At 48.0% G+C, this 27832-nt stretch overlaps 1 protein-coding gene across 1 annotated transcript; it reads right to left on the bottom strand.

The window, feature by feature from the left end:
- Window positions 1-106: 106 nt before the first annotated feature.
- LOC311343529 (breakpoint cluster region protein) lies at window positions 107-27194 on the bottom strand. The gene is made up of 23 exons (XM_084468398.1): window positions 25918-27194; window positions 16118-16296; window positions 15232-15336; window positions 14729-14914; window positions 13458-13565; window positions 13100-13148; window positions 12952-13004; window positions 12495-12635; window positions 11266-11387; window positions 10393-10555; window positions 9964-10083; window positions 8937-9012; window positions 8736-8840; window positions 8495-8569; window positions 8196-8293; window positions 7930-8061; window positions 5260-5319; window positions 3922-4031; window positions 3485-3624; window positions 3032-3166; window positions 2723-2828; window positions 1337-1493; window positions 107-1227 (listed from the first exon to the last, which is right to left on the bottom strand). Exons 1-23 carry the CDS (start codon window positions 27161-27163, stop codon window positions 1138-1140), a joined length of 3756 nt encoding a protein of 1251 aa, XP_084324524.1. The 5' UTR covers window positions 27164-27194; the 3' UTR covers window positions 107-1137.
- Window positions 27195-27832: the final 638 nt, after the last annotated feature.

Genomic DNA, 27832 nt, shown 5'->3' with positions numbered 1-27832 from the left:
GACACGATTTATTAAAAAAATATATAGTTTACAATGCTGAATAGCTGACTTGCTCTAATGTGTATTTTCTATTAGTGAATGAATTGACAAGTTATTTCTATAAATCAACATTTATAAATCAACATTTTATTGACATTAATCAATCAATCACATTTATGCAGTGTTGTTGCTTTCTAGATTTTGACAATAAGAACAAGCTATTGAAGTGTAGTTGTATGTATGCTGGGATGTAATTGAAGTGCGCAGATAGGGTCATACCAGGGAATATTTTGGCCTATTCAATATGAACTATTCCCAGGTGTTCATATTCCTGTGGTTCCGACCCATAAAGAAAAAAAAACATGAGAGAGAAAAATTGGAATATGAAAAAGGGGAAATTAATTAAATGAACCATAGGACAGCCGTCTGATTGGAATGAGGCAGCTAACAACTCACAATGTCTGTACATCTTACAATATTGTTACAGGACAGATTCAACCGTTTCTTTTCTTAACCAATATATACCAGAGGAGCCTGTGAACAGACTAAGGTTCATACACATAGTAGACAACTAAACAACAACTAAAAACACATTTTACATCAACATGCCTGCATGTTGCGTGCTAACTAACCTCTTTACAACCTTGTAAACATCAGTGGAAATCACGTTCCTATTGATTATCAGCAGGAAACAAGCGCACAGGCAACTTTTATTCCAGCTTAAATATTTCTAGGAGCAAATGAACAGATAATTCTATCCACTCTAATTCCACCCTAGAAGCCTAAAAACCTCCAATTATTTCACTGAACACATGTGGCTAATATTCAGGAAAAGACAGTACAAATCTTTAAATGAAGTAATGGTAAAACACAAAGTGTAAATTCTAAATAAGACATGGAATAATGTGTTCTGAGCATTATGATTATAAAGGGCTCTCTTTGAAACAGCAGTTACATTAGAGTACACAGCATATGCTAATTGACTTCTCATGGCTTTTGTCACAGTGCCTTGTTTCCAGTTTAAGATGTGCTATTAGTGCCCTCTGGTGGCTAAAATCTAAATGATGTGTTTTCCAGCAGCAGTGACTGCTCAGAAGAATTCACTTCTTCTAGCTTAAGAACAGTTGATACCATTTCATAGAAAGGTCCACATTCCCGCTATATTTCAGATGAGAAGAGAAGGCTTTGTCGTTTGCTGTCTGGTGCCGGAATGTTCTCAAGTTGGAGGAAATACAGTAGAAGTTGTACCTGCAGAGACGGGACGAAACACAGAGATAACCTGGAGAACTCCAGTGGACTACAAACATGGCCATTTAGTAACAGACTTCATTTCCTATAATAGAATGCGTCAACTTACCTGAGACATGACCTCAAGGGACCAGCTGTCGTTCATGGAGAGGGGCTGAGAGGAGCCCACTCTGCTGTCCTTCTCTGAGGGCCGGAGCAGTGTGGGGCCGAAGACTGTGGCCAGGTTGTAGGAGGACATCTTATTGACTCCCTCGTTCTCAGCCACCCTATGGCACCAACCAGGACACACCAGTCAATGATGGACTTAAGGGGAAATACCACTGATGAACCATCTTATCGCTGCAAGCTTTATACTTAATGCTATTTTCACTTCATCATTTTTTTTATAAAATATTTTAAAAGCCACTGCCAATGCCTAAAATATGAACACGTAATCAAATGGAAGTCGTACTATGAGATGGAAAATAAAAAATAAAAGATTGTGAGGATTCAAGCCTCTTGTTCACGCACACTTTCTGTCTGGTTATGATAAACAGACTCATAATAATAAAATAACAAAGCAGATACTGTAGTGGCTAGAGTGTTCAACTCCCAGCCTGATACTAAAGGTACTGGGTTTAATCCCAGCAGGCTATCTGTAGGCCTCTTTGAGCATAGTGCCCTAACCCCAGCCTGCTCCTTAATGACCTGTCTCTGTACTGTTTCACCCCTACCTGCTCCTTATGGCCTGTCTCTGTACTGTCTAACCCATACCTGCTCCTTAATGACCTGTCTCTGTACTGTCTCACCCCTACCTGCTCCATGATGGCCTGTCGCTGTACTGTCTAACCCATACCTGCTCCTTAATGACCTGTCTCTGTACTGTTTCACCCCTACCTGCTCCTTATGGCCTGTCTCTGTACTGTCTAACCCATACCTGCTCCTTAATGACCTGTCTCTGTACTGTCTCACCCCTACCTGCTCCATGATGGCCTGTCGCTGTACTGTCTAACCCATACCTGCTCCTTAATGACCTGTCTCTGTACTGTCTAACCCCTACCTGTTCCTTAATGACCTGTCTCTGTACTGTCTAACCCCTACCTGGTTCTTAATGACCTGTCTATGTACTGTCTAACCCCTACCTGCTCCTGAATGACCTGTCTCTGTACTGTCTAACCCCTACCTGCTCCTTAATGACCTGTCTCTGTACTGTCTCACCCCTACCTGCTTCTTATAGCCTGTCTCTGTACTGTCTAACCCCTACCTGCTCCTTAATGACCTGTCTCTGTACTGTCTAACCCCTACCTGGTTCTTAATTACCTGTCTATGTACTGTCTAACCCCTACCTGCTCCGTGATGGTCTGTCTCTGTACTGTCTAACCCCTACCTGCTCCATGATGGCCTGTCTCTGTACTGTCTAACCCCTACCTGCTCCGTGATGGTCTGTCTCTGTACTGTCTAACCCCTACCTGCTCCGTGATGGCCTGTATCGGATAGTGGTTGCAGTGTTCCTCACCTCTTCAGGTGGTCCAGCAGGAAGAGGAAGGTGACGAGGTTGGCCTCAGGGAGGGAGAGCAGCAGGTGGAGCATGCAGCTCTCTTTGGCTACGCTGTCGGAGAGAGCTGTGGGGGAAACGTAGGGATTTAGGGTCCCCTCTGACGTCCTCATTATTATAGTAATCCTGATGTTAATGGGCTCCTGGGAATAGCAATGACACGAAATTGCAGATTTAAATGTTCTTGTTTTTTTTAAATACTTAATTACTTAATACTAAATAATCCTAGAATAACATTAATTAATACAAGTTAATTAAAGGGCAGCGGACCGAGGCCTCCGGTGAAGCTGGGGTACAGGTCGTCGGTGAAGAGCGGTTCTGGCAGCTCGCGGAAGTAGAGCTTCAGTGTTCCAGCGATGGCGTTCACGTCCATCTCCCTCATCACCACAGACACGTCCTTATTGTCTAGTCGGTGTTAGGGTGAGAGACGGTGAGTACATGAATACGGAAAAGGATCCGATGCCATTAGGCACCATTTACATTTGTCATCTTTCTTTCTTCAATATTATTTTTGATAATATCAATATAAATAAATAAATAAATAGATCATATAATATATAAATAAATAAATAAACATAGGGTATATTTCATATAAACAGTTTATGCATGCTGTTATGCACTGATTGTTTCAAACTATCCGTCTATTTAAAAGTTCCCCTCAGGGGGACCCCTGAGGGGTACCAGGACCAAGAGTGACAGAGGAGGTGAAGACTGAAAACTCACTGGAGTCGAAAGCCGCCTTGAGGCCTTGGATGTCCGTGGCCACGCCCGAGACCCTGTAGATCCCCACCTCCTCCATGCCTCTCATCTCGATCTCCTCCACACACTGCCTCACGATGAGAGGTACCTTGGAGCGCTCCCGCCTGGCCACACCCCCATGGAACACCAGCAGGGGTTAACAGTGCATTCACCATGCAACTCCAGCAGGGGTTAACAGTGCATTCACCATGCAACTCCAGCAGGGGTTAACAGTGCATTCACCATGCAACACCAAGCAGTAGGTGCCCAAAACAATGTTGAGGATAAAACATAGACACGTACAGTATATCTATATGCAATAAGGATATATACAAGTAAAAACTGCTTCTGAATATTTTGTGTTTCGGTTTATAATATGTTTATTTAATAACAACCAAATGTCTTGTGGTAAATCAACTCACTTAGTGACAACATTAATTTTGACCCCGAACACGCCAGACTGCTTCCGCGACGGCATCCTCTTCAGACTGAACTCCCTGCTGGTGAACTTCATGGACAGCTTCACCTCCACCTGTACACACAACCATCACAGTACTTTAGTGTCCTCGCTCTGCGCTGCTTCTCTCTGTATTCTGACCAGACGTTCTGGGTGACCAACCCAAGCATCTCTCCTGGCTTCACCTGAACACCTACTACCAATCGAATGTGTATTTACTTTGCGGTTCCCATTCTTCCATGTAGGTAAGTTATGGCAACATAAGCCTTGGTCTCTTGGATCCAATGTGCAGCGGTCAGTGGGGAGGTTTGGACAACATTACAGTGAATCGCCATAGAAGTACAAAATGTTTTATCAGTCACCAAAGTGTATATATGCCAGTCAGAACATACAGTATATACCAGTCAGAACATACAGTATATACCAGTCAGAACATACAGTATATACCAGTCAGAACATACAGTATATACCAGTCAGAACATACAGTATATACCAGTCAGAAGCATACAGAGCAGCAGACACACTTCTCAGTGGACATAATAGAGAGAAGCTGAACTTAAAGGTCTCATTCCACCGTTTTTTCATAAATTTTGCGGTGGTCACTAGTAGCAATAAATGCCCTGTGAGTTGGTTTTGGTAAAAAAATAATGCTCTGGTGCTCCTGTTTCACACTGTTCTAGTGTGGTAGTGGAGGTGGGCGGGGAAGAACGACCCGATTTTTTTATCGTATTTCAAAAGGAGGAGTAATAAACGGTTTTCGGTGGAATGAGACCTTTAAGCAGCAACTGTATTAGCACTAGCTCAATCTCGACTCCTTCAGAATTTCTGTGGGTGGTTACGAACCAACCAAGTGGGCAGGCCCATGAATAATAATTTGACAACGCTACGTAGCAGTGTCACCTTATCCAGATTGGCTCATTTTTTCTGCCTTTTTCCTTTCATTGGATATTGCATACAGCAGACAAACTGCATAGATTTCAAACTTACCACAGGTCACAAACTTATTCTGACCTATGTTATTTAACAAACAATAGGAAAAATTGGATTTTTGGCATGGGATCTTTAAAGCTCCAATCTTCTGACAAGATGAGAGATCCTTTCAGGGTTTTTTGTAACTATAGTGTAGCATCATAGTGTATTGCCCCCAATACACTATGCTGCCCCCTCTACACTATGTTGCCACAACTATACTGTGTTGCCCCCACTACACTATGCCCGTGGTGTGTCATGTCATGACCACATGTGGTACAGACCCCATTGACTACATTGGGTACAAACCCCATTGACCACATTGGGTACAGACCCCATTCATAGTGATGACCGTCCTCTGCCAGTCCTTGTTCTGCAGTGTCTGAGGATCCAGCTGAAAATAAACACAAAGGAAGAAAATAAACAAGGTTACCTACATTATCAACCTACCAACGTTACCAAGGTTACCAATGTTGTCACTTTAAGTCCGCCCAACCGGAGCACTGTGTGTAAACCTGGTTCAGTAATCAGGTTTCCACATGGGGGTGGGGGTCTGAGGCTCTCTACGGGTCGGAGGAATTGGTGGAGAATCAAGTGCGTGTTTGGCATTCGTTCTTCGGATTGGTTGCATTTCAGTTTTACATAAATGTAAAATCAAAAGTTGAAACTAGTTGAACTTTTCTTAAAACCACACAGTTAATGCATTCGACTACTACTTCCAAAGGGAATGCAAAATAGCAACTGATATTTGAACTAAAGTTAAACTACACACTAATGCCTGCAGAGCTGATAAAATCATCCCGTTTTTACACAGTGCTACATTGGTCATAAAACAATCAGCACACAATGGACGGCTGCAGCGTTTGGATTGTAAATGGGATGGCTTGAAGTGTAATAGAAATGTGATGTAGACATTTTTTTCAATTAAAAAAAATGGTAAATCCACACAATGCATTCAACCCATGTTCTTATATCCTAAAGCAACTACTTTGTGTGTTCCAAACGCCAAGGTGACTACAAGGACTATTAATATAATAACCTGCTGCTTAAATACACCTGCTTGAGCCTATGATGGCTTATAGATAAGTGGTGTCAGCCTCTGACCAACCCCCCCTCGGACCCATCGGCTCTGTTGACATGGATAAGATGGGAAGACATCACGTCAGCAACAGACTCGTCTGTGTTGTTATTTGAACACGGCAGATGTTGCTCCGGAGACAATCTACTGCTTTTTGGATAATCCCTTGTTCTCAGAATGAATCAGGACCTTACATAACATCCAATCAGCCCTGTCCAAAGATCTAAAGAACCTCAGAGCGGAACGCTTTGTGTCCTCAGAGATTCGCTCTCTCCAGGGACACCAGGAACACCCTCCATGTCCGGGAGAAGCTGGTCTCTTGGTACCTTGGGGGGTCTGAGCAGGGACAGACGGACCCTCTCCCACAGGGCCCTCCTGGGGGCCGGCCTCCACTCCCCCTCGGGGGAACAGCTGCCGTCGTCTTTGGGTTCCGGACCCTCAGCGGCGCCGCGCATCTCTGTCATTCTGGACGCACTGCGCTCACAAAGCGGCAAAAACTCAACCCCGACCGACGATTGAAAGAGAAAGTCTAAGAGGAGCCAAAGACTTTGGGTGGGTGTCCGGTATCCATGCCCTCGCCAGACCCTGATACTCTGCGTCTCCTGCTGCCGTGCCTAACCCTCACTGTCCCCAGGGCCCGGAGCCTCCTAAGAACAAAGCCTGCTTCCCTCAGCCCGTCCTCCTCACAGGAGGATTACATCTCGTTCTCCCCCTTTACTGAACACTCGCTCACTCACGCCTACCACAGGGAGGGGGGAGGGGGTGGAGTGGGAGAGGGGACTGGGGGGGGGGGGGAGGCGGTTTCCCACTGGTGTTTTCCATATCTCAGGTGTGAGAGTGGCTGCTCGTCATCAACTTCTAACCTTAGAGCAATTGCACATGACGTCATTACTTGGATGGGTGCCAGTGAGCTGCGTGAGGACGGTGCTAAACCCCTCCCCTTCACCCCCACTCCACCCCCCTCCACTCAGAACTCTAATCCCTTTACCTCCCTCCCTTGTCATAACCCTGAGGCCCTTTAATAGCACCATGAACCCTGGCCTATCAGACCGGAGGATTTACATGAGGGTGTCCCTAACGGAGCAGGACACAGAACTGATGGTGTTGATAGAGACCATAGTGATACTAGTGTGATACTGATAGAGCCCAGGGGACACAGAACTACAGTTGGGTCGGACACTGGGACTACTCAGTGGCTCAGGAGGTACAGTGGGCGGACTGCTAGTTCGATCCCCAGCTCCTCCCAGCCGAGCGTCGCGGTGTCCCTGAGCAGGACACCTCACCCAAACTAATCCCGTATTCTTGTGCGAATGTGTGTATGGATGGATGAATGTTAGGCAATACTAGTAAAGTGCTTTGAGTGGCCACCAAAAAGTGCAAAATAAACCTCTCAGCATTCAGTAACTAACCGCTCAGCGGTCAGTGGTCAGTAACTGGACCCTTCAGCCGTTTGTTACTGACTGCTAAGCGGCCCGCTCCTTTGTAGACATAGATTCATATAGATGTATTTTTATATATTATATATATTCCAGACTTTGTGTTAGATTGCTGCTCCCCAAGTGCAGACCTGCTCATCAATTCAATAAACACATGGGACTTCAGCGACACCCAAGCCTTCTGATCTTGTACCACTGTGATACTAAAATGGTAAATGGTCCTCATTTATATAGCGCTTTTATCCAAAGCGCTTTACAGTGTTGACTGACATTCACCCATTCATGCACACATTCACACACCGACGGCGGAGTCAACCACGCAGGGCGACAGCCAGCTCGTCAGGAGCAATTAGGGTGAGGCGTCTTGCTCAGGGACACCACGACACTCAGCTAGGAGGAGCCGGGAATCGAACCAACAACCTTGTGGTTACCAGCCAACCCGCTCTACCTCCTGAGCTAATGCCGCCCCACCCAGCGCACCGCCTCCTACCGTGATCTGCCCTTTAGCCACGATGCGCTCCGTGTTCTCCCCCTCGTCACGGGCCTGCCTGGTCCTGCTGCAGACCTTCTCATAGCAGAGCAGCCTGAGGGTCTGCGAGCCCTCCAGCTCAATCTCAAACTCCTGTGGTGGAGACACACAGTCAGACGTTATGCTGACGCCAGCCGCACACAGCTGTGGTCCACCACTGTGGTCCACCACTGTCCTCCTTGTCGTGTTAGTGGCTGCGTCTCAGGGTGGAGCTGCTGGAGGTTCACCTCGTTCCAGCTGGGCTCCGTGGAGTCCCTGTACACGCGCGTCTTGGCTTTGTTCACAAAGTAGCCGAAGGCGTCCACCTCCAGGGTGCAGTACAGGTCTGGAAGCAAGCGGCTCATGTCAGCATCCTCCACATAAAGGAGGTTGACTTGACACAGTCTGTATGAGTCACTCTGCTATCAGAAATACATTGTTCTGATTCCGAAGGAGAACCATCAAAAAATTATACCAATTTTTCAGTAAAGACGTGTTTAACATTTGAACAGAGTGAAAGACAAACAGAAGAACAGAAGCTCCTCACTGGAGGTGTGTTTGAATCCGGACGCGGAGTGGACGATGACATTCAGGAAGCCATACAGACCGGAAGACTCTTCGTCTGGGGAGGAAGGGAGAGCTTTATGGATCACATCTTACAGGAAAGGAAAACAAGCAATACTAAAGACTGAAGACAAATGATCATTGTTTCCCACAAAGATCTGTGTGCAGCGTAACGAACAGCAGCGTTTCTCAAACTATGTTGCGGGACAAGCACTTCTCCTCACCTTCTTTACTCATGATCATGGGGACGGAGTGGACCATCTGGAGCTTCACACATGAGTTGGTGAGCATCTGCAGCTCTAGAGAGGTCAAGGAGAAGCTTTTGTGACCTGAAGCAAAGAACACCAATAACAGTTAGAATGTTATTAATGTTACTAATGTTTAAAGAGTGGAACATGATAAATGAAGGAAAGAAAGTTCTTTACACTTTTTCTGCTGCTGGTGAACCAGCTCTCGCCACTCAGCTCGCTCGTAGTCAGAGGAGATCAGGAAGGTGAAGCCCTAGGACACACGCACACACACACACACACACACACACACGCACACACACACAGTGAGACCCTGTTTAGTGATGGACTCCCTAATGCCTAATGCGAGAGATCTCGATCCTGTAAAATTTTGTTTTGTTACCAACAACACAAAACATTGAAATTATCACTTTCATTTGTTTATAAATATATATGTTGATTGTTGCTGAAAAGTACACCCTAGAGTATTCCATTTTAAATGCCTAGGCCCATACAATATTAATATTGATGCTAAATCACATTATAATGTAAATTCAAAAGGGAAACATTTCTGGTTTGTGCAGTACTGATGTCGGCTGATTGTAGGCTTACCAGTATACCAGCAGAGGGCAACACACACACACACACACACACACACGTTGTTTTCAGTGTCCCAGATACCAGCAAACAGCAGTAATCACTGAAAGTTCCCCATCAGGTGTAGCTATAAGTTAACTGTGATTATCGAGTACAGGGGGTGAAATGCAACAGCTATCAGCGCAAAGACACAAGGGGGAAACAGAGAGGGAAGGGATGTTTTTGGGATGTTTAGTTTGAAAATCTTGCTCTCTTCTGATCAATCTCTTTTTCTAACTCTGGAATCCTTCCTACAGCAGCTGAGGGCAGACAGACTCTCTCTCTCTAGGTCGTCCTCAAACGAGCCCTCCATCGTTGCTTCCAGTCATCCCGATTTTCCATACATCTGGCCAGTTCAATGGTACTTTGCGCTCCTGCATCCTTCTTGAGTACATCCACGTAGGTTAGTGTAGGACGTCCTCGAGACCGATGCCCATGGTTTGGTTCCCATAGTACCAGTTTGCTGGCTGGCAGCTCTTGGTGTCTTTGGCAGTGTCCCGCCAGTCTCAACGGGGGGACTTGAAGGCACTGGACAAGAAGGAGGAGGAGGAGCAGGAGGGACTCTGAGAGCCAGGACTAGTAGACTGACCTTGCCGTTGCGGTTGGCCACCCTGAAGGCCATGTTGGGGGAGGTGAGCAGCAGCAGAGACTCCTGCTCAGAGAGCTTCTTCCTCAGACGCTCCAGCAGCTTCAGCCCCTTAGCACTCCTCTGGAGAGAGAGGTGAAGAGTGTCAGGAACATCTCCCTCTCTAGGGGATATCTCAGATTGACATTAAAACGTTTTTTACACATACATTCAAGTTTACTGTTAACAAATGTCCAGATGTTGGTCCCAGCCATAAGTTTGCCAATGCTGTCCCATCATTAAGTTAAAGGTTGAAGAGGCACCACATGTTCTCAATGATCAAAAGGACAAAGAAAATCGATGCATTGTGCCAGACATCATCAAGCCTCTCGTACTGGACTGATAAAGTCGTTGCATTGAGATGATCATCCTCATCATCATTAAAGCCCTCACCTTCTCCCTCTGGATGTCGTTCTTGATCTGGGAGATCCTGAACTTCATGGCGTCGATCTCCTCTTCTTGGACCAGAGGGATGGCCGTGGACTCGTCTTCGATGGTGTGGAAGGCGAGGTCTGCCAGGGGGATGTACCACTTACACTCATACTGCTGCGCCTTCCTGAGAGAGGAGGAGAACACCGTCAGAACACATGATGCTGCCTCTGTGAGGAGGAGAACACTGTCACAACACATGATGCTGCCTCTGTGAGGAGGAGAACACTGTCACAACACATGATGCTGCTCCTGAGAGGAGGAGAACACTGTCACAACACATGATGCTGCTCCTGAGAGGTTGCTGTTTTGTTCCCCTAAAAGTGTACCGGGGCATTTAAAACAAAACAAACCAACCGACTGACTGTGGACTGTGATTGCTTTTAGGTGGATCTCAATCTGTATCTTCTCCTTTTACCCTCATTTCCTGTAATTGCAGGTTTCCTGTAATTACTCCCTACATTCACTTCATCTTTTTAGTTTACTTGGTATTTCCCTGATGCGTTAGGGTTCACTTTATCCATCTCTTTGTTTCTATCCATCACATGTTCCCTGTGTGTATTTGTTGGGCCATATTACCTGAACACAGGCCCTCATTGAAATCTCATTGAGTCCTGGGACTTCATTCAGGTTGGTTGAAGGGTTGATGACATGGCCTCATTTCTAATGCTTGTTGACAACATTACCGACAACAACCCAGGCGCTGAGGTGGCTGCATTCCAGCAGTAAACCCCGTCTGAAGTCCTTCTACAGCCTGTCTGCTGACAGCTATAGCTCTGTGTTCCCCTGTGGACCGAGGGTTCTAGAGAGATGTGTGTGAGCTGCGCGGCGACCCACCCTGCAGGCTGTTTCTTCAGCTTGGTGCACAGCAACAGGTCGGTGAAGAGGAAAACGTGACGGAGCTTTCTGGATCCCTCCACCAACTCCACCATGAAGCGGTCCCTCAGGAGCTGCCGGTTCTGAGGAACCAAGGAGAACATTCTCATAAGATCAACAGGATCCGCCATCCGGATGTCAACAGTCAACAAATGGTCACCAGTTTATCTAAATCTATGCTTAGAATATGATTGCATGACTGCTAGGAGCCCTACAGTCACAAGGGCTCATATTCCATTCAACCTCACACACAAGCACAACAAACACTGTACCGTTACAACAGATCAGCTCTACACAACTTTATTACCCCTTGAGATCTTATTTGAGATTGGTCATTACTGACTGAGCCCTGCCTTTAGGGGGCATCTCTGGGAGGGGGCCGGGTCCCACTGCTGGAGCGATGCATGGTGTCAACATGGACAGATTGCAGGTTTTTGACATTACCGACATAATCCGTCGTAATGACGACATCTGCTCGCGGCCGGTGGGACTGTCTGGTATTAAAATGGGCCTTGACCTCTGCACTCAGGCTCTTTAACATTCAGCCCACAGACCCTGCCCCCCCCCCTCACTGATGAAACCTCTCACTGACTAAACACTCTGTGTTCCTGCTAGTGCACTTGGCCATAGAGGCAGCAGAAATGGGCCAGTGTGGTTCTAGCAACATATTAGATGCTGACCCATATTTTATAGAGCTGGCAGAGGATCAACAACTTGACTGCAGTGGCACAGTGTTTCCAGGGAAACACAAACAGTGGCAACCAAGTAGTGGCTGAGCCTCCAGCGTGTGACCTCAGGGTCCACACAGGCCTCTGCACACAGGAGGACGGCGGGTTCCCCGCTTGTGTCTGCTGCTGTTGTGATCCATTTCTTAAAGGGGCCTTTGTCTGCGACGAAATGCAGAACAAATGCTCACTTCAAAGAGAGCCAGGAGCGAGAAAATCCATCATCAACAATTAGTGTTGGCTTAGCAGTGAGCGGTCTCAATACAATCGAATACCAAAATCACTTTGTTTGGTTTGAAGATTACTTTAACAGATGCAGACAGGAAGTGGACCTCTAGGTCCGGGGGGGTCCACGTGGGGCTGGGGGGTGGGGGGAGGGCAGACAGGAAGTGGACCCGGGCTCTGTTCAGGGCCCCGTGGGCGGGGGGGGGGGGGGGGGGGTGGGGGGGAACGAGAGAGACTGACCTCGCCCTTCTTCACGGTCATGGACTGGCGGCGTGGCGTGATCTCCTCGTTGATGCTGGACAGGAAGTTGTGTGAGATGCGCAGGGCGTCCTGCAGCAGGGCATGGTCAGGGTGGCAGGCTGGCGTGTGCTTCAGCAGATCCTACCGATAAAAACACAACATTCATCGTCATGGCAATGACGTTTAGTGATGAAGCTTTCTCCCCAAAATCTTTAGATAGGGCATGTAGGGGTCAGGGATTGTCTTGCTCAACCATGCAAGTAGTCAAGTACACATTGGGGATCGAACCCAGAAGATTTCTCCTTTACTACATTACCCTACACTATCCTGCCGATAGTAACCATGGGAACCATAGATACAGTTGGCCGGTATCCTGTCTATCAGTGCGTGTTTCTGTCCCTCTCCCCGGGTCTGCGTGAGGCAACCGGATATAAACTCTCATCAGGGCGGGACGTACGTGCAGAACCAGTGTGCTGCGCGTCACCCGATCCACAGGTTTGTACAGGAGAGCTGAGGAAGAAGAGGGGAAGATTCATGTTTAATACGGCCTGACGCAATGACTCACATAGTGAGTGTGTGTGTGTGCGTGACAAGACAGGACTTACTCTCCAGGGAGTTTTTCGACGACTCCTTGTTACTCTTCACCTTGAGGTTCTACGGCACAGAGGAAGATAATAAATAAAACTGTATCCAAAACAACATTTAACACTTGACCACTTTATCACTTTCTCTGTCACATAACATCACAATTCATCAAACAGGGAAAGCCAACCACAGGTTTACAGTGAAATGCATTTGCCCTCTCCTATTGGCTGAAAGGAGTCCAGGTGATGTCACTTCAAACGATGGCAGGTGGCCCCAATCAGTGGGCACTGATTTGGTTCAGCCTCACCCTTCCCCCACGTCTCCAAACAGCCAACCTTCCAGCCCATCGCCACCTTGGCTTCGTGGTAGAAAACACACCTCGGAGATCTCGGCGAACTGGACGTTGGCCTGGCAGCACTTGTCGGCGGTCTCCACGGCGACCTTGTAGTTATCCACAAAGGCCCGGTACACGCCCAGCTGGTTGGCCTGCAGGGGACGGGGAGACCCATGGTCAATGAGGAGGCAGAGACAGACCATATCAGACCCAGGACAGGGAGTCTGTGATGGTGGACTCATAAGCAAGACTCACATAGGAGGAGTGGAGGAAGAGATCTACTGGTACACTACCCTCAGTGTGTGTGTGTGTGTGTGTGTGTGTGTGTGTGTGTGTGTGTGTGTGTGTGTGTGTGTGTGTGTGTGTGTGTGTGTGTGTCACAAGAGACAGAGCAGCCACAGGGTGTGTATGGGTAAACTAGTGCTCACGTGGGATTCTTTCATCCATGCTGCAGAGTGTGTTTGTGTGTGTCTGGATGTGTGTACACACGAGTGATTACACGTGTGCGCATGCATGTGTGTGTGTGTGTGTGTGTGTGTGTGTGTGTGTGTGTGTGTGTGTGTGTGTGTGTGTGTGTGTGTGTGTGTGTGTGTGTGTGTGTGTGTGTGTGTGTGTTCTTTGAGCTCCACTGTGGTGGTGCAGGGCTCAGCCAGGGGACTCCAGGCGGTCTGCTCAGATGTTCTCCCCCATCGAGCAGACCCTCAGACACACTCTTTACCCGCCCCTATCCAACCCCCCCCCCCATTAGGGATGAAAGGCACCGTTTAAGGCAGCCTTTAATTATTGGGCTGAAGGAAAGAAAACCTCCTGACTCAACCAATGGCGTTGTTTGATCAACAAGCAGCGTTCTCATTTATTTTAAGTACCGTGTTTGTTGTGTGTGACTGGGCAGAAGGTAGATCACATTTAGGTAACACAGATGACTCATCTTCCACACTCTATTTTTTCTAGACTGTGTAGCTTATATGTTAACAATGCTATCTAATATACCTCCGTATCTGTTGTGAAGGAACATCTAGTGGACTGAGGAACATCTAGAGGACTGAGGAACATCTCGTGGTCTGAGGAACATCTAGAGGACTGAGGGACATCTAGTGGACTGGAGGAACATCTAGTGGACTGGAGGAACATCTAGTGGACTGAGGAACATCTAGTGGACTGAGGAACATCTAGAGGACTGAGGAACATCTAGAGGACTGAGGAACATCTAGTGGACTGGAGGAACATCTAGTGGAGGAACATCTAGTGGACTGAGGAACATCTAGTGGACTGGAGGACCATGGAACCAGAATGACACCCTGCGGTCTCCGCTCACCAGCTTCTGGAAGAGGTCGCCCACGCACCGCTGGGAGCTCCAGTCCTGGACCCGGGGCAGCAGGGCATCGTAGAAGTCCTTGTGGATCTGATGGAGCTCGGGGACATTGAAGAAGATGGTCTCTATCTGCTGGGTGCTCAGCATGGGCTGGGAGGTGGTGGCTGCAGCCCTCAGGGGCTTCATGGGCTGAGGGTGCGGGGGGGACAGGGTGAGTCACAGGCCATACGTTACCAAGGCTGCAGGATGAACACAGTACAGACTGGAACACGTCACAAGTCCAAACTCTGGAGCAATGCATCACCATTATGGATTCAGAGGAAACAAGACTAAAGAAGGCAGCATTTCAAAAGCTGACAACCCACTTTTTTCTTAATCTTTAAACTTTCAGGAAATTTTATTTAGAGTTGCTTTGGACTGCAGTCAGTGAGCGTCCTTCTTCCATTTAAAGCAGTTGGGTATATATGGGTATATATGGGGAGACGTGTGCCTGGTGTTCCACTCACTATGAGGAGGGCCTCCAGGTGGCCCAGGTAGGCCTCCTCGCTGGCCAGGATCCCCGACAGAACCCACTTTCTCATCTCAAGACCCTTCTCCTGGTCTAGCTCCACCTGGGGGACAGGAGGCCAGAGGACAACAAACAAACAAACAAACAAACAAACAGGGAGTTACCGAGGGAGTTAACACAACTGTCAACATTTTTAAACCGGTTGGTGCTGGTGCCATCTCATTTTGATCCGACGTTTTTGAAAAGGATTACAGTTCACCGGGGAAACAGGAGGACTGCTGCCCCCTCCATGCACCAAGCACGCAGGCACGCACGCACGCAGGCACGCACGCACGCACACACATTATTCCACATGGGTTGACGAGGGATACCAAACACACTCTCTCCCCCACTCCACTGACGCATTGTACAAGAATAAAAAGAGCTCAGTGGAGCGAGTGTGAAGATGGATCTTAAAGAGCTTTTATTAGGAGACCCTGACAGAGGAAGACTGTTTGAAGAACACATGGAACTACTTAACATAGAAGAGAGGGCCCCCAAACTCGATGGATCTCTTAGGTTGAATGTCTTGTTAGCCAGACACCTGGTGTCACTGCTGCAGCCAGCCAGTCAGCCAGCACCACACAGTCAGCCAGCTAGCCAGCCAGCCAGCACCACATACAGACAACCAGCCAGCCAGACAGCACCATATACAGTCAGCCAGCCAGCCAGACAGCACCATATACAGTCAGCCAGCCAGCCAGACAGCACCATATACAGTCAGCCAGCCAGCCAGCCAGCCAGCACCACATAAAGTCAGCCAGCTAGCCAGCCAGATAGCCAGCCAGCGCCACATACAGTCAGCCAGCTAGCCAGAGGTGGCCCGCAGTGCCCCCCCCCCGTACCGACAGAGCCGACTCCAGGGATCCAGAGGACTGCGTGTCCTGGCTCCTGGAGCGCAGCCGGCGAGGGGAAGAGGAGGAGGAGCCAGGGATGCAGGCCTCCTCCCGGCCCCGCCCAGCCTCCTCCTGGGGTTGGTCCAGGTCGACGCCGAGGGATGGAGAGACCTCCTTGGACCCGGGGTCTGTTGAGGAACGCACCAGCGGGTCACAGATGGGCTAGTACTAGTATTACTAGTAGGGCTACTAGTACTACTAGTAGTACTAGTAGTGGTAGTACTACTAGTCGTTGTACTAGAAGTAGTTGCACTAGTAGTAGTTACACTAGTACTACTAGTAGTAGTTACACTACTACTAGTAGTACTAGGGTTATCATGTTGTCCTTGAGTATGAGTAATATGACCTTCACAGGTCATATTCATTATATTACATCCATCGTAGAAAAACATTTTACAGATGTTTATGATACGTGTCATTATAAACTGGAAAATACAATAATACAACAGAGGCAAAAGCTTGAGGGAACTTTACAGAATGTAAATTCTAAGCCCATAATAATAATTGTGTAAATTATTACATTAACATCATGAGGGAAGATTCAAAGTGTCTACAGTAGTGCAGCAGAGATGATGAACCCTAACCCTAATGCTGACACTGACCCTAGCCCTGACCCTAGCCCTGACTAGCCCTGACCCTAGCCGTGAAACTAGCCCTGACCCTGACCCTAGCTCTAGCCCTGACCCTAGCCCTGACCCTGATGTATGCCAGCTCTGTGTCTGTGTCCCCGTTGGTCCTGGAGTGGAATGACGTGTTTGGACAGCACTGCTTACTGCCTTCCCACATGACTCAGCGCTGTCTTTTGACGTTTACGATGATTATCAGTGTGTAGCTGCTGACGGCTCTCTGAACCGCAACAATAAAACACCTTCCACCAAAGAATGGTCCAGTTCTTATACCCTTGTATAAAACGGGAAGAGAGCTTCACAGAAACGAGAAGAAGAAAGAGAGAGAGAGAGAGAGAGAGAGAGAGAGAGAGAGAGAGAGAGAGAGAGAGAGAGAGAGAGAGAGAGAGAGAGAGAGAGAGAGAGAGAGAGAGAATTAGGTGAACGAGGTTGGGAAGGAAACAAAGGAAAAGAGATTACATGAAGAGAAATGGAGAGTGAGAGAGAGAGAGAGAGAGAGGGACTGTGACAACTCCAGGAAGCGCTCCCCAGCCCAGGGGAGGGGGGGTGAAGGGCCAAACTGTGTTCCTCTCAGATTAACCAGCAGCCAGGGAACTGAATCATATCCTCTTGAAGCGCAACCTTCTGAACCCAGAAAGAACGGAAAGATGATGAAAAAGAAGAGTAGGAGCCGTGATGAGACGGTATCACAGCAGGGTGAGAGAGAGTGGTGGTGGTCAGACGGTATCACAGCAGGGTGAGAGAGAGTGGTGGTGGTGAGACGGTATCACAGCAGGGTGAGAGAGAGAGAGAGAGTAGTGGCTGTGAGACGGTATCACAGCAGGGTGAGAGAGAGTGGTGGTGGTGAGACGGTATCACAGCAGGGTGAGAGAGAGAGAGAGAGTAGTGGCTGTGAGACGGTATCACAGCAGGGTGAGAGAGAGTGTGGGGATGAGACAGTATCACAGCAGGGTGAGAGAGAGTGTGGGGATGAGACAGTATCACAGCAGGGTGAGAGAGTGTGGGGGTGAGAAGGTATCACAGCAGGGTGAGAGAGAGTGTGGGGATGAGACGGTATCACAGCAGGGTGAGAGAGAGTGTGGGGGTGAGACGGTATCACAGCAGGGTGAGAGAGAGTGTGTGGGTGAGACGGTATCACAGCAGGGTGAGAGAGAGTGGGGGTGAGATGGTATCAGCTCTATCGTGAGCCTCACAGAGGTTGGTTTGGCTGTTCTGAGGAAGTGTCCCAGCGTTCAGCTTTATCACTTCAGACCGGAAACAGGCTTTGGCCACAAGGTCATCCTTTCACAAACACCTCCCTATGTTCACTCAGCCACACACACACACTTTACCTCGGCCATGACGGTGCTGGTCTGTTTCCACGTGGTCCACTGTTACTTCATTTGATTCTGGGCCTTTTAGAGTGTATAACTTTATATACAATAAGTATGGAAGCCCATAAAAGTAAGTAAAAAAAAAAAAAAAAAAGATGAAAACTCATCCTTGATAAAAAAAATAAAATCCCCATTGTAAGTCATAATTATGAGATAAAAAGTCAAAACTATGAGATAAAAAGTCGAAATTATGAGATAAAAAGTCATAATAATGAGATAAGAAGTCATAATAATGAGATAAAAAGTCTAAATTATGAGATAAAAAGTCATAATAATGAGATTAAAAGTCATAATTATGAGATAGAAAGTGCGTCACCATCATCACTGGCAACCCGAACCATGCAAAAGACAAGCAACCCTGAATAAGGTAAGAATTACAGCTATGGTTACTTTTGTTAAAAGTTTTTAAGCCATTTCCTGGTGATGGCCTTTTTGCATGCCACCAACAAAACCCTCAACAGGTATTTAACACACTTTGCTAAACAAAGCTCTTCCAGATACATTATTTTGAAATTTAAGTTGATTTTCCTCTTAAAGACTGTCTCCAGTACGCCCTGGACACAGATGGACAATTCCAAAAAATGTGAAAGTGATTGGCCAATGCGTGTCCACAGGACCTCCAGCATACAAAGAGAGAGTACAAAAAAACGGAATCACATTTTTCCAGCTAAATTCTCTCCAGGAGGGAGAGCTTGTCGTTACAGATTGCTGTCTACAGATCCTTTCCCATTCTTCCAGTGTAATTGTGAAACCTCCCCCTGCTTCCCACCTTGACTTAATATGCAAATTATGGTCTTTTTTCAGATCTTGAAGAGCAAAATACAATTTTGAAATCACTTTTTTCATTATTATGACATTCTCATAATTTTGACGTTTTATCTCATAATTATGACTTTTTATCTCATTATGACTTTTTATCTCATAATTTCAACTTTTTATCTCATTATGACTTTTTATCTCATAATTATGACTTACAATGGGGATATTTTTCATCTTTTCTTTTTTTACTGGCGGGAATGGGCTTCCATAAATAACAAACTATATCCAAACTAATTCAAACTAAAGTAAATAACCCTTCCCTGCATAAGTTCCTTCTACAGAAAACTACAAAGCCTTGTTTACACAAAACAACTTGTTTTACTACTGACATGAAAACCCTTTTTGCTTATGTGACGTCATCAACCCCCGATTATATAATCTCTCACCCGATTAAATCATTACCACCTGAGTATATCATCACCACCTGAGTACTGTATATCATCACCACCCGATTAAATCATCACCACCTGAGTATATCATCACCACCTGAGTACTGTATATCATCACCACCCGATTAAATCATCACCACCTGAGTATATCATCACCACCCGAGTATATCATCTCCACCCGTGCGGCGGAGGGTTGCGGGACAGAAGGAACGACCACATTGCTGCTTCTTGTACAAAGCAGAGCAACAGAAGAGAACAGAAGCCTGTGTTGGGATGGGCCGAGGCTGGACAGAAAGGCGAGTGCAGCGGCCATGCCCACGGTGTCCCTCAGCTGTCTGGAACAGAGGCGTTCTGCTGCTGTTACATAAGAGTGCTTAGCGTCCCTGACAGCTGGGACAGCGGGGGTCGGTGAAGCCTGTCCTGCGGACTGTAGTCCTGAGTGCATCCCTGGGTCTGGACACACACACACACACACACTAGACACACGCACAAGTACACGCGCACAAGTACAGACGCACAAGTGCACACGCATGCTTTTATCTGCATGTATGACATTGGAATTAAGTGGTTCTATGTCCTTGTTTGGCGTTTGTTCTATAGCACATATGTTTGACTGCCAACATTACCACAAACTACAGCCAGCTAAAGACCACCAGAGTAAAACTAGAGAGTAGCTGAACAGGAGGGGGAGAGATGTCCCAGACCCCTGGACCCCTGGGCCACTGGGGGGGGGGGGGGGGTCATCACGGAGCTTCTTCCTGAAAACACAGCAGCTGGCCTACATGTTCATACAGCCCGCATCTCTAATCCTAATCCATAGATACGCTCACAACTACCATCAAATGGGATTGGGAGGAGGGGGATTAGCCATTCACTTTGGTGCTTTTGTATTTTATATAGATCGACTATCCCCAATAAAGAATTATATCAGGGTGTTTTGGGCTTTGGGTGTCTTTTGGAAAAGCTGCTTGTGCCGAAGACGCCAGTTGGAAGCATCAAAGCCTTCTTCTTCTACCCCCTGACACTCCTTCAGGGGAAGGATCAGGTCTGGTCTGGCAACAAGCAGAGAAGGAAGCAGCGCAGCCAGAGACAGTCCATTCACACCATGCCGGCCCACCTGGACCCTGACCCTATCCCTTACCCTAGCCCTGACCCTAACCCATAACGCTGACCCTACCCCTAACCCTGACCCTGACCCTAGCTCTGACCCTAGCCCTAACCCATAACGCTGACCCTACCCCTAACCCTGACCCTGACCCTAGCCCTGACCCTAGCCCTGACACTAGCCCTAGCCCTAACCACAGGATAAATAGACCAAAACAGCAGAGGGCATCGATTGCAATTTACCTAAGTGTGGTCAAATGTAAACAGCTTACGTCTAAAAGGAATAATCCCTAAATAGCAAATGTATTGGTCGACCCGGCACAAATATAAAGAGTTCTATTCTCGATGGTTCCAAAATGGTGAAGGAAGGCCAATAAGCCTTCCTAACATCATTCACTATTCACTGTTTTTGTCTGCAGAGGAAAAGAGGACGAAATGTGATGCTGTTAAAAAGTTGAGGGTTCCAGTAAACAGATTCTCCATGCGGGTGGAGGAGGGTGTGGTTGGTTGTGGGGAGGGGAAGGGAGTAGACTCTTTCAATGATGTTTATGAGTCCAATGATGTTCACACAACAAAGTACGTTCATCAGGAAGACGTAGGACTGTTTTGTTTATGCCTTCGATACTGGGCGGAGAGTTCATCCCCCAAACCTTTACTCTCTCTGCTGCATTCACTACTTAACCTTCTCTTCAATACAGAGTAAAGTATGTATTCGATGGTGAGATCTGTACTGGTGGAATATCACACTGCTGGTGAGTCAGCAGTCCAGAGCTCTCCCTCCTTCCCTGGATCCATGTGGTTCATCACATGGAGAGGCACTGGGATACTTCAGTACTGCAGGTTCTCTGGTAGAAACAGTGAGCTCACCGGCCTCACTGTGGAGCAGAGCAGTGAGGTGAGGGCACCTCGTTGCTCTGCTCTCTTGTGGGGCCTAAAATTAGAGCCGTCGTGGAGCGGCGTAGGCCTGGCCGTGGCCTCCCGAACCCAGCCCAGCTCACCTACTAATCAGTGGGTTTTAAACGGCTCAGCCTGTCAGAGCTCCAACGCTCTGCGTGAGAGAGGGAATCACAGGCCAGTAATCGCTCCAGTCCGTGGACTTCCTGAACAGAGACGTGGGCAAACAGCAGCATGTAGCAGAGCTGGAGCAGGTGCATCAGTCAGGGTGTAGTTCGGTGTAAAGTGAGTATAGTTTCCAGGGAAAACTACACGCGTTGCCAGTTTTTCCTGGCAACACATGCTAGATCTTTCAAACCGAAACTATTTCCTGAAAGACAAACATGTGGTTTCCAAGTAAGGGACATTTAATGGGCAACGCCTTTTCTCAAACTCCTTTACTTAGAAGCCCTCACTACACATGGAAGGTGAATAAATGATTGCTTGACATCTGTCCATCATGTCCGTCTATTTTTCATACGTTTTGTGGCTTGGAGGTTTTCTCGACTCTGTATACTATTTAATCTCTTATAGTTAAGGATATAGATCCGACTACAGGGTCTCATCATCAAAGTAACCTCCAGGAATTATGAATTATTTATTTGATTAGCATTAAATATGAGTGAAAGATTCACAGCCAAAGCAGTGCCACGCGCTACATCCTCAAACACAAACCACTTCCTGGGACACAAGTGGTGACCAATTTCAAAGTAAAGACCAATTAATGTGCAATGTTTGTACGCCTTTTCTCAAACTCCTTTTCAACAGCAAACAATCTCTCGGTTAACTTAAGTCCAGATGGACCCCCCCCCCCCAGCAGCCTGGTCAGGCTGTTGTTACCAGAGGTGAACATGTACAGCACTTTACAATTATCAACCCCCTCCCTCCCATATCACACACACACACACACACACACACACACACACACACACACACACACACACACACACACACACACACACACACACACACACACACACACACACACACACACACACACACACACACACACACACACACACCCTAGCAGCTGAGACATTCCATACACTCTTGGCCTGCAGCACAGAGGGCTCTTTGAGAGACCAGGGTGGAGACAGAGGGGTGGGTGGGGTGGAGACCTACAGTACTGGTACCTGGCCCCTGGTCTAGACTCTACAGTACTGGTAGCTGGTCTGGACTCTACAGTACTGGCACATGGCCTCTGGTCTGGACTCTACAGTACTGGTACCTGTTCTGGACTCTACAGTACTGGTACCTGGTCTAGTATATACAGTACACTTGGCCCAATCCAGCACCACATCCATGCATTAGCGAGTCTCAGACATCTCAGAAATCCTAAACATGTCTGTCAATTTGAAACTGTGTCAGGCAACAAAACAAATTGAAATAAAAACCTTTGAATTACTCAAGCTTTGTTTTGTCCAGAGGGATAACCTTACATGGTGCTAGCCAACAGGACTGTATACTTCTCCCTCCCCACAAGGGACAAACAAGGCACTTAGATTGAGCATGTGATGGATCCAGTCTCTCCTGTTCTCAGTGTCATGATGATAATTAGCTACGAGCTAACGGAGCCTACAGGGAGTTGGCCTCCTTATGAAGACCGTTGATAACCGCTCTATTTACAACCAGCCCTGACAACTGCCCTAGATTACTAGAAACAGGGAGACTTTGTCATTCACAGACTCGTATTCATAAGGAAGGAAATTACATCAAACTAAAGAACAGATTGATAGAGCAGCTGTTTTTGAAATGACAGGGCGGGACGTTGGTTTACTGGTCAGTGGTTAGGTCTTCAACCTCCAGTCTGTCTGGGTTATCAGCCTCCAGGCCTACTTTAGCATCCTGCATCTCCAGAACATGTGAAGGACCAAGATGCTCCAGTCCTTACAGAACGCTGGACAGGCTGGAGAGTAGCTTCGTGTTTCCAAGGTGCCTCCCCTGAAGAGCTGGTGTGAAACAGCGGCACGCAGCTAGCTCCTTTATTAGACACCAACAAAAATGTTTCTCTAGAAGCCAGGGACCACAACAGAGAACCATTTTATTGTCCACCTTGGCTTAAAACCCTGTCTTGCCTAAATCCTGAGCATGCCATGTGCACAGTAACGTTGTTATGACATCAGGAAAATAAATCCAGATTTATGGTAATCCACAAGGCACGGTTCTCTCACAAAGCAAAAACGCGTTACCTCAAAAGCAGGTCAGTGTCGGACAGCCTCAGCAGGACGGATCAGATACAGCTGAACCATCAACATCATAGCTTCTGCTAGTGGCAGAAAGAAGTTTCATTTAGTGGTGGAATATTACACTTTATAAAACGGGGGGCCTAAATCAAGCGATCTGATTGGTTCCCAACCGTTGTATATTGAGCGTATACACACAGCTATGACGCCCGTTCAGTTTACAGAGTCCAGTATCACACTATATATAGAATTAGAGGGAAGGTTATTCATCAACTCTTTTTAAAAGGAACAGGACACGTCAGGGGTGGAAGAAGGGAGAATCCATGACTGCATGTCTGTGATAAAGTATCACTGTCCTGAGATCCACTGAGACAGAAACTGCATACTATTTATTTGATGCATTTTATCAATTGGAGCAGTGTGCCACATTACACCTTATAGTGCACTGTTGGCCAGCAGTCACATGTCAGCTTAGAACAGCATCACCTTATATAACAAAAGGCTATTCAGATCATTGGGTTAATCTGCTTTTTGTAAAACTTGCTTAAATGCCTAATCTGTATCCTAATTCAGCCTTTTGAAAACAATGAGACTGCATGAACCACCTACTGGATGTTATTAATCATAGCAGGGTCGTACAATACTTTTGGATTGTCATTCCAGTATGAATATCTCTCTATGTATCCAACTACATAGCCTCTTCCACACAGTGTTACTGGGATAACCTTTCAGGCACCACTAGGGATTTTCCCTGTTCACACATGCAGATACATTCTCGAACATTTCCGTTGTTTGACCTTTCGCACATAGCAACGCTGGATTTGATTGGCTAAGGGACCGTCCAACAGGTGGCGGTGATGCAAGGTTTATGGATGCCAACCGCCATAAAACTCAGACTAAGGGGAGCACCATTATTACGCACTCCGTCTGGTTTCCAGCCATTCTTGAAAAAAGTCGGTTGGTCCTCCTCAGCCATGTGACAAGTTTGCTCGCTCCACGTGAAAGCGTCTTACCTCCAAAAGTAAAAGTAATCCTTTACGTGCCTCTCCTTCCATTCCCCTTTCATTCACAACACAGCACAGTGATCTGGAAATGTTACTAGGACTTGGGCAGGTCAATTCGATCCCTGTTACTGTTCACACATGACCCCATGCAGCAAATGTTCCTGAACATTTGCAGTGAAAGACTGCATGTGTTGAAGGGGCCCATCGACCCATCCATCCATACACCCACCCATCCATCCATCCATGATCCAGCCATCCATCCATCCATTGCATAGACTGTTCAGTCACAAGGGGGCCACTCTCATCATCATCATTGCAGTCTGAACCTGTATCTTTGTTCGGCCCCCTGGGTCGGTGGCTCTATTGCATTACTTCAGTGTTGGATCGAGGGTCTGGGTTAGCCACTCTCACCATCTCATAAGGCCAAAAACACAGGAAGTCTCCCCACTGGCCGTGTCCTTGGCGGCATGGACCATTTGCCTTAACCAACCTTGACATTAATGTTACATTGTCCCAGTGTCAAGACGCACTCGAGGGTGAGGGATCCTCCATTGTGCTCACCCAGAACAACAGGAAGCTCTGATTTGCCGACAGGTTTTTTGATAGGAAGCAGCGTGACCCCCACCCCTCTCTTTCCCGCCAATCACGATTGACTGTGAAGTGCGTGTTGTCCGGGAAGAGACCCAGCGCCTATGTCCCAAACACCAGACCCAAAGCGCCCTGATGATGTGGCACGCTAACTGCCCCCCCCCCAAGGTTAATTTACTGGGCACCATTGATAACAACACAATGCTGACGTTTGACAGGAAGGCACTCAGGAGTCCTGGACAGAGAGGCTGCCTGGGGCCAGGGGGCAGCTTCTCTGTGCAACACCATGCTCACTGGGCCAGAGAGTGGGGGGCGCTGAATAAAGAGGCCAGGCACTCTTTATTCACTCTCAAAAGGCTTAGGAAAGAAGAGAAAAAAAACACTTTCTCTCTCTCAAGGGAGGAAAGAAATTTCAGGGACTTGCAGCCACTGGGGAAATGGGAAAGCTTATCATATTCTGAAAGGGCTGGATAATCTCTGGGATTTTAGGTGGGTGAAATGTATCATCCCAGGTCAAAATGTTAAAAGTTCATTAGAGGAGATTGCCGGTGCATTTTTTCAGTACTTGATTTATTACATATCACGGTTGGCTTAAGCAAAGTGCTGGCCTCGTTTTATTCCGTGACTCAAGATAGGGGTGCCCCACAGGCGTGCATGCTCAGCAATGATGTTCACATCACTGCTCAACACTGGAGAGAAGCAGGGTGCATTATGGGTGTTGTAGTCTTACCTTGATCACCTTGGAGGCTGTTGTCATGGGAGGTCCTGCTGGACGGCGGGGTGTCCCCGTCGCCGGCGCCGGTCCGCGGGGGTCTGCGGGCGTGAGCGGCGAGGGCCTGGGAGGCCAGCGCCTGCTGCTGCAGACGTTTCAGGGCCAGCGGTGTGGGGGGGCTGCCGCTCTCCAGGGACCGCTGGGAGGGCGAGCGGCTCTCCTCCCGGGACACGGGGCACGAGGTGGGGCTCGGGGACACGTGACTGGACGGGCCCGAGGAGAAGTCCTCCTCGCTGGACGTCAGGTTCTCGTTGGAGCTGCCGTCGGGCGTGTAGCAGCCCGCCACGTCCTCACAGCTGCCGGGCGAGTACGAGCGCCGAGGCCAGGTGAGGCGGCGGGCGTCCTCCTCGCCGTCGCCGCCGCCGCGAGTGTCCCGGACGTGGACGACCCGGGCCACCCTGTCCGCCATCAGCCCCCCGACGTACACACTGGTGTAGGGCTGGACACACTCGGGTGTCCCTCCTCTGCCGGGACGGGCGGAGAGGTCGTCATAGGAACCAAAGCCACAGCCGTCCTCCACGGAGCGCCCCCGGAGGACAGACCGGCCCGTGTCCGCTACGGCGGCCGAGAGGTGACCCGGGAAGGAGGGGAGGGACCTCTTGCGCTCCATCTGCATGGCCTGGCAGCCCAGGGCGCTGATCCGGTCGGAGACGTCACGGTCGTTCACCCTGACCAGCCCTCTCTGCTGGTGGTACTCCATGTTCACGTAGAAGGCTCTGTCCGCACACTGAGAGTCGGCTCTCTTGATGCGCTCAAAGTTACTCCTCAGGGCCGCCACGGAGCCCACACCCACCGGGATGTCCGGCATTTCCTGGGGCGGGGGAGACACTCCTCCCCTCTGTGTGTTGGACGGGGGGACGCAGTCCGCCTCACCTTCGGGAAGCAGCGTAGATCTGGTGGTCTCTTCCCGTAACGCCTGGGAACTCTCTGGACACACAGGCGTGTCTCCCACGTTGGCCTGAGGCGCCTTCCTGAAGCCCCAGCGCTGGCCGTCGTATGACTTCCTCTCCTTGGCGAGGATGGTCTGGAGGTAGATCATCCGGAAGCGCTCTTTGTTCACCTCCTTTTCCAGGTGCCTGATAGATGACTTGCATTTGTCCAGTTCCTGTTCGATGTCCCCCTGGGAGTTCAGGTCCATGCATGGGGGCTCGGACTCAGGAAACTGGGCCCTCCAAGCCTCCATGAACCCTACAGGCTCAAACATAACTTTAACCGTATGAATAGATTAAGTTTCAAAAAGGTTTCTTCTTTAAAACTATCAGTTTCACAAACAGCTGTCCACCACTAACAGCTCTCATTTTGGCCAGTTCAATTATGTTATACAAAAAGTTTGATATTAAAAATATATATTTAACGGTGACTCATACAGCGAATGCATTGATTAGTAGGTAGTCTACTCACAGAGATTAAAAGTTCATTCTTCCAGAAAAATCATCCTGAAGCAATCTCCCATCGCTGTTTAACGTAAAACACATTCGTTGCTATTCCTGGAACTGTGCTTCAAAGCTCTTCGTGTAGTCCTGGTGGAAGACAGAACCATGCCCTGATCTTCTACTGAATCACGTCCTGATCTTCTACTGAACCATGTCCTGATATTTTGCTTTTCGCTGGTTAGCCAGGGCAGAAAGAGGAGGGGCTAGCCTCTTGCTGTCCATATCTGTAAATGTTTTGTTATCCTCTCAGATGAATGCGTTGAAGTTTGCTGGCTTTAAAGTACATACGTCCCTTGATGTATTTCGTATCTAGCAGGTGCGTGGAGCCCAGTGGAGCCGAAAGGTTCCCCTCGTCCCGAGTCGGATGTCCCGAGTCAGATGTCCCGGTGGCTTGTTGACCATCTCATTACAAGATCCTACTTGGAAATAAAAAAAACGCA

This window comes from Micromesistius poutassou, assembly GCF_964030765.1.
Source record: "Micromesistius poutassou genome assembly, chromosome: 5".
Lineage (NCBI taxonomy): Eukaryota > Metazoa > Chordata > Actinopteri > Gadiformes > Gadidae > Micromesistius > Micromesistius poutassou.
The sequence above is the reverse complement of the archived record's forward strand: the minus strand, read 5'-3'. Positions and strand labels throughout refer to the sequence as shown.